We start from the raw sequence: 7,500 nt of genomic DNA on the forward strand, positions 1-7,500 counted from the left end.
GTCATGGCAGGGATAACAGTGCGGACAATTGGTCATGGTAGGAAAAACAGGTGGGGATAACTTGTCACGGGGAAAATGGGATAATTGTCATGGCGGGGAAGGGTGCCTGTGTGTGAGTGTGCATTTGTGTGTGCGTTTATCCATGCTCGTGTGTTAGGTGTAGAGGGTAGAGATGGGAAGAGAGTGGCATTGTGTGCGCGTATACACACATGCATGCATATGTGTGTGTGTGTGTGTGTGTGTGTGTTGGAAGAATAGGATACAGAAAGGAGGAGGATGGCATTGGGTAATGGGTAGGGGTTTGTAAAGTGGCAGAGTGATATATCCAAGAAGGGGTGTCATTATTGTTAGCGTTTATTGTAAGTATTCAAATGCTGACAGAAAATACCTTTCTGTGTGTGTGTGTATGTGTGTGTGAGTGTGTGTGCACGCGCGAGCGTGTGTGTGCATGTGTGCGTGTGTGTGTGTGCATGAGTGTGCATGAGTGTGTGTGTGTGTGTGTGTGTGTGTTTCAGATTCCTAAGGTCCAGAAACACAACCCCATACCCATGTCCCTGTATCAGCCATCACAGGATCAGTCCGTCATCGCTAAACGCCGGGAGGAGAACCGTCAGCAAGCAGAGGTGTGCACATTCGTTTTCTGTTTTTTGGGGGCATGGGGCTGGGGTGAGGGGGGTGTGGAGGGATTAAATGTTGGAGCTTACTCTGCTTGATAAATACCCTGACACATCACTTAACAATTGGTGACATACTGACTTTCTTTCCAAAGTGAAAAGTTTGTAAAGTATATAACAGAATTTATTTTTCAACTTAAAGGAAGTGATGATGATAATAATAATAATAATAATAATAATAATGTACATTTATATAGTGCCCTTTCTCTCTAAGAGCTCAGGGCGCTTTACATGAAAAAAAAAATTAAATCATTCATGACCACTCTTTCTCAAAACCCCTCCCCCCTCCTCACAAACACACACTCTCCCTTTCCCACTCTTCATCCAAAGTGAGCTGACATGGGTGGTGTTGGAGAACAAGGGAGCTGAGAGTGCTTATAGATAGGCTTTGAAAAGATGAGTTTTTAGTGATGAGCGAAAAGCAGAAATAGAATCAGATGCACGAATATGATGAGGAAGGTTGTTCCAGATGTGAGGAGCAACAAAGAAGAAAGAACGTTCACCAAAGGTTCTTGTATTGACACGAGGAAGTTTCAAAAGTCAGAGGAAGAGTGGCAATTTCTTGCGGGAGTGTGAACACTGATAAGGTCAGAAAGATATGTAGGCCCAACTGAGTGGAAAGCAGAATAGCAGAGACATGCAACTTTGCATTTAATTCTCGCTTCAATGGGGAGCCAATGTAGAGTGCGGAGTTGAGGAGAAATGTGATCAGTATGTGGGACTCTGAGAGCCAGACAGGCAGCATTGTTTTGAAGTTTTTGAATTCGCTGAAGAATATTATATGGACAGCCAATGAGAAGAGAATTACAGTGGTCGATTCGTGACAGCACAAAAGCAGAAATAAGAGTTTTAGTAGTTGCAGTTGTTTTAATTGAAACGCATTAAAACACATGGAGGTATATTTCATGCTTTCAGATTTGTTGTAAGGATGTGAATGAGGGACTGTGCTGAACTGAAAAAGGCAGTGAATTTCTTGAACTAAAACTTCTCTCACCATGTTTCTCGGAGTTAAAATTCATGATGCAAAAAGATTTTGGAGCAGTCTGTTCATGATCAACTCCATTCTGTATCTGTGGGATATGGATCCACATCTATTTCTTCCATGCGTTTTTGTGTGCATTTATATATGTGTGTGTGTATATGTGTGTGTTTGTGTGTGTGTGTGTGTGCATGCATGCGCTATTTCTTCCATGCGTTTTTGTGTGCATTGATGTATTTGTGTGTATGCTTGCACATGTGTGTGTGTGTGTGTGTATGTATGTGTGTGCATGCATGCATGCATTTCTGTACATGTGTATGTGTGTATGCGTGTGTGTGTACGCATGTATGTTTGTGTGTGCATGTGTCCATGCATGCATAGGTGCATGTGTGTCTCTGTACATTGTTCTTGTGTGCTTCGTGTCTTGACTGACATGTTATTGTATAAAGCGCTTTGAGAGAGGTCTGAAAGCGCTGTCTAACTGTACTGTTATTCAGGTCAGAAACGTACTTTAAATGTGCAGGAACGCCTGATGGACGCGTCACGGCGACAGTTCGCGTGCGCCAACCCGGAGAAGACGCACAAGACGCGTGAAGTGCTGAAGAACATTGTGTCAGAGCAAGACTCCAAGCTGGACTTCGAGCGGCACCGTGCCAGACCCATTCCTTCCTTTCTGGTGGGTGACTTCTTTGGATGTTTCATGGGTTTTTTTTTCTTCACTGGTGAGGTACAAACAGAGCTGTCGGGTGTACATGTGTATGTATACATCCTCCAGAACCCTCGCCTAAAGAAGCCGAATCTCAGCCAAAATTTTGAAAAAAAATGCAAGTTTTTTTAAGACATGAGAAGTCTGCTGTTGTTTTTAATCTTTTATATAAATATGATATGATAGGATCGGATAGGATAGGATAGGATGTGATGTGATGCGACACAACATGACATGACACGACGTGGCACAACACAACATAAGATATGATGATATAATTTGATATAATATGATATGATATAAATATGGTATATAATATAATATATAGAGATATATATATATGCATATATTTATAAAGACATGTACATTTGTGTGTGCGAGTGAGTGTGTGTGTGTGTGTGTGTGTGTGTGTGTTCTTTTTGCTGTAGTCTTTTAAAGTTCCTGTTTTCTCTAATGAGGAAGAAAGAGGTTTGGGATGTCAGCTGGCTGTTGCTTGTGATTTGTTTTCCATGTTTTGTTTCTTTGTTGTTGGTTTTTTTTTAAACAGTTTTCTTCCTCATAACAATATGTAAGAGGACAGAAAGGTGTATATATAATCCACCCATGCGTAAAACACATACGCACAAAACACAGGTGCGCTCGCATGCACGCACACACACACACACACACACACACACACACACATAAACACAAACAAAACATTCACACACTAATGCAGACACACATTCATCATTACATGCTCACACACACACACACAAAAAGTATGGTGCCATGATAACTGAAAGATTGAAGAATGAAATGCATTAACGTTTGTTCAGACTTACAGTGAAGGGAGATCATAAATGAAAATGACAAAATCAGTGCTTAACTTAAAAAAGTTAATGTTATTACTGTTACTACTGTTTGTGTTTTTTTTTCACCTCCTGTTGTTACTTATTTCAGAGCAAGGAGACACCCATCAAAATGAACACGGCCACCATACTACGTGAGGGTCAGCTCTACCAGAAACAGGAGGAGGAGGAAATGAAAAAGTGTGTACATCTGTCAGTCTGTGTGTGTGTGTGTGTGTGTGTGTGTGTGTGTGTGTGTGTGTGTGTAAATATGAAGTGTGTGTGGATGGGAGAAGGATACGTGTATGCAAGTGTGTGAGAATGTGGATTGTAAAAGAGGTGTTTGTGTGCTGTTAATGTATGTGCGTGTTAATCCAAGTGTGTTAAGAATTGTGATAGTACAAAGATATGAAAAATACACATGCATGCATGCATGAACACACACACACACATGCATGCAATCATGCACGCATGCATGCACATGCATACACACACTCACACTCACACACTCTCACAACTAACCCGCACTAACACACCCACATGCTCACACACATACAGTGACACAAACATCCCCCTCACCCCACCCCCACCCCCTTCCCCACACACATACCCACACCTATACACTCAGACACACACACACACACACACACACACACACACACACACACACACACACACACACACACACACACCACACACACACACACACACACACAACCCCTCCTCCCACACACACAATCCAACCAACCACCTCCCACCCACCCACCCACCACACACACACACACACACACACACTCACCCCCCTCCACCCCTGCCCCCCACCACACACACACACACACACACACACACACATCCCACCCCACCCCTCCCACACCCACCCACACACACACACACACACACACACACACACACTCACACTAACCTGTAACATCTCCCCTCCTTCTTTATCCTCCTCCTTCATCCTCCTTCATTCTCTCCTCCACCCAACAACCACCACCCCCCCACTCCCTCACCCCCCCTCCCAGACTGGCGCAGCTGGAGGCAGGGACGATGAACAGTACGCCCTTTGAGGAGTGGCAGGCATCCATGCGGCGCAAGGACCTGCAGGCCCAGCTGGCAGAGGTGGAGCGCCGCCGCCTGATGGGCAAGTTGAGCTATGAGGAGGCCATCCTGGCAAGGCAGAACCTCACCGCCGAGAACCGCGCCAAGGTGGCGCAGATGAAGAAAGAGGTGAGTGCTGTGTGCTGTGCCGTGACATGCGGTGCCATCCCCTGTCATTTGGAGGGAGGCTTGGCTGGGGGGGTGGAGGGTTGGGCAGCGAGGGCTAGGGTTTGGTGGAGGGTTGGGTGGGTGCGGGGTTGGATGTGGTGGGGTGGAGGTCAGATGAACGAAGGAAAGAAGGTTCACCCTGGAAGAGTTCATGAGCAGATAGTGAGGAGTGGAATGGGTGGGTAGGTGCAGGGTGGGAGGGGGATGATGGGTGGGTGCATGGTGGGAGGGGGATGGTGGGTGGGTGCAGGGTGGGAGGGGGACGATGGGTGGGTGCATGGTGGGAGGGGGACGATGGGTGGGTGCAGGGTGGGAGGGGGATGATGGGTGGGTGCAGGGTGGGAGGGGGATGATGGGTGGGTGCAGGGTGGGAGGGGGATGGTGGGTGGGTGCAGGGTGGGAGGGGGACGATGGGTGGGTGCAGGGTGGGAGGGGGATGATGGGTAGGTGCAGGGTGGGAGGGGGATGATGGGTAGGTGCAGGGTGGGAGGGGATGATGGGTGGGTGCAGGGTGGGAGGGGGATGATGGGTGGGTGCAGGGTGGGAGGGGGATGGTGGGTGGGTGCAGGGTGGGAGGGGGACGATGGGTGGGTGCAGGGTGGGAGGGGGACGATGGGTGGGTGCAGGGTGGGAGGGGGATGATGGGTGGGTGCAGGGTGGGAGGGGGATGATGGGTGGGTAGGTGCAGGGTGGGAGGGGGATGATGGGTGGGTAGGTGCAGGGTGGGAGGGGGATGATGGGTAGGTGCAGGGTGGGAGGGGGATGATGGGTGGGTGCAGGGTGGGAGGGGGATGATGGGTGGGTGCAGGGTGGGAGGGGGATGGTGGGTGGGTGCAGGGTGGGAGGGGGACGATGGGTGGGTGCAGGTGGGAGGGGGATGATGGGTGGGTGCAGGGTGGGAGGGGATGATGGGTGGGTGCAGGGTGGGAGGGGGATGATGGGTAGGTGCAGGGTGGGAGGGGGACGATGGGTGGGTGCAGGGTGGGAGGGGAGGATGGGTGGGTGCAGGGTGGGAGGGGGATGATGGGTAGGTGCAGGGTGGGAGGGGGATGATGGGTAGGTGCAGGGTGGGAGGGGGATGATGGGTGGGTGCAGGGTGGGAGGGGGATGATGGGTAGGTGCAGGGTGGGAGGGGATGATGGGTGGGTGCAGGGTGGGAGGGGGATGATGGGTGGGTGCAGGGTGGGAGGGGGATGGTGGGTGGGTGCAGGGTGGGAGGGGGACGATGGGTGGGTAGGTGCAGGGTGGGAGGGGGATGATGGGTGGGTGCAGGGTGGGAGGGGGATGATGGGTAGGTGCAGGGTGGGAGGGGGATGATGGGTGGGTGCAGGGTGGGAGGGGGATGATGGGTGGGTGCAGGGTGGGAGGGGGATGGTGGGTGGGTGCAGGGTGGGAGGGGGACGATGGGTGGGTTCAGGGTGGGAGGGGGACGATGGGTGGGTGCAGGGTGGGAGGGGATGATGGGTGGGTGCAGGGTGGGAGGGGGATGATGGGTAGGTGCAGGGTGGGAGGGGGATGATGGGTAGGTGCAGGGTGGAGGGGGACGATGGGTGGGTTCAGGGTGGGAGGGGGACGATGGGTGGGTGCAGGGTGGGAGGGGATGATGGGTGGGTGCAGGGTGGGAGGGGGATGATGGGTAGGTGCAGGGTGGGAGGGGGATGATGGGTAGGTGCAGGGTGGGAGGGGGATGATGGGTGGGTGCAGGGTGGGAGGGGGATGATGGGTGGGTAGGTGCAGGGTGGGAGGGGGGCGATGGGTGGGTTCAGGGTGGGAGGGGGACGATGGGTGGGTGCAGGGTGGGAGGGGGATGATGGGTAGGTGCAGGGTGGGAGGGGGATGATGGGTGGGTAGGTGCAGGGTGGGAGGGGGATGATGGGTGGGTGCAGGGTGGGAGGGGGATGATGGGTAGGTGCAGGGTGGGAGGGGATGATGGGTGGGTGCAGGGTGGGAGGGGGATGATGGGTGGGTGCAGGGTGGGAGGGGGATGATGGGTGGGTGCGGGGTGGGAGGGGGATGATGGGTGGGTGCAGGGTGGGAGGGGGATGATGGGTGGGTAGGTGCAGGGTGGGAGGGGGATGATGGGTGGGTGCAGGGTGGGAGGGGGATGATGGGTGGGTGCAGGGTGGGAGGGGGATGATGGGTGGGTGCAGGGTGGGAGGGGGATGATGGGTGGGTGCGGGGTTGGGTTGAGTGGGGTGGAAGGCAGATGAAGGAAAGAAGGTTACCTTGGAAGAGTTCATGAGCAGATAGTGAGGGAAGTGGAATGGGTGGGTGGGTGCAGGGCAGGATGGGGAGGGGTTGGGTGGGTGGAAGAGTTCATGAGCAGATAGAGAGGGAAGTGGAAATGAGCACAAATGAGCACGAATGCTTATTTACGTCCACTCCAACTTCTGGAAGCTAGAAGTACAGGACAGCAAACTTGGAAGGGTTGTTGGAAGAGGGGTGGTGGGTCAGTGGTGTGGGGTGGGGTTGGGGGAATGTATGAAGGAAAAAATGTAACGGTGCAAAGGGTTCCAGAGCAGATAACGACGGCGACAGTGAGTTTGTTTTGTGAGGGAAGTGGAATGAGCATGAATGCTTCTTTACATCCAGCCAACTTCCGGAAGCTAGGAGGACAGCAGGGCAAACTTGGAAGGGTTGGTGGGAAGGGCAGGGAGGGGTAAGGGGGGGGGTGGTGAACGAAGGATAGAATGTAACCCTGCAAAGGGTTCATGAGCAGATAGCGATAGTGACAGTGAATTTGTTCAATGAGGGAAGTGGAATAAGCATATATTCTTCTTTACTTACATCCAGCCAACTTCTGGAAGCTAGCAGAAAAGCAGGGCAAACTTGGAAGGGTTGGTGGGAGGGGCAGGGAGGGGGATGGGCGGTGAATGAAGGATAGAATGTAACCCTGCAAGCGGTCATGAGCAGTGGGTGAATGAGTGATTGAAGTGTTCATCGTGTTTGGGTGTGTTGTGTTGTGTTGTGTTGGAGTGTTGCATTGTGTTGTGGTGTGCTCTGGTGTGTTGGGATGTGGTGTGGGATGTGGTATGTTGGGGT

At 51.9% G+C, this 7,500-nt stretch overlaps 1 protein-coding gene across 1 annotated transcript in view; it reads left to right on the forward strand.

The window, feature by feature from the left end:
- The window catches only part of LOC143301904 (cilia- and flagella-associated protein 99-like), a 47,475-nt gene that overhangs the window by 27,860 nt on the left and 12,115 nt on the right, over positions 1–7,500 (forward strand). Inside the window, exons 8-11 of the mRNA XM_076616349.1 lie at positions 516–623; positions 2,177–2,329; positions 3,302–3,390; positions 4,215–4,419. Of these exons, the coding sequence (XP_076472464.1) occupies positions 516–623; positions 2,177–2,329; positions 3,302–3,390; positions 4,215–4,419 (555 nt within the window). The remainder of the gene's footprint in view (positions 1–515; positions 624–2,176; positions 2,330–3,301; positions 3,391–4,214; positions 4,420–7,500) is intronic.

This window comes from Babylonia areolata, chromosome 2 (genome assembly GCF_041734735.1).
Source record: "Babylonia areolata isolate BAREFJ2019XMU chromosome 2, ASM4173473v1, whole genome shotgun sequence".
NCBI classification, from domain to species: Eukaryota; Metazoa; Mollusca; class Gastropoda; order Neogastropoda; family Buccinidae; genus Babylonia; species Babylonia areolata.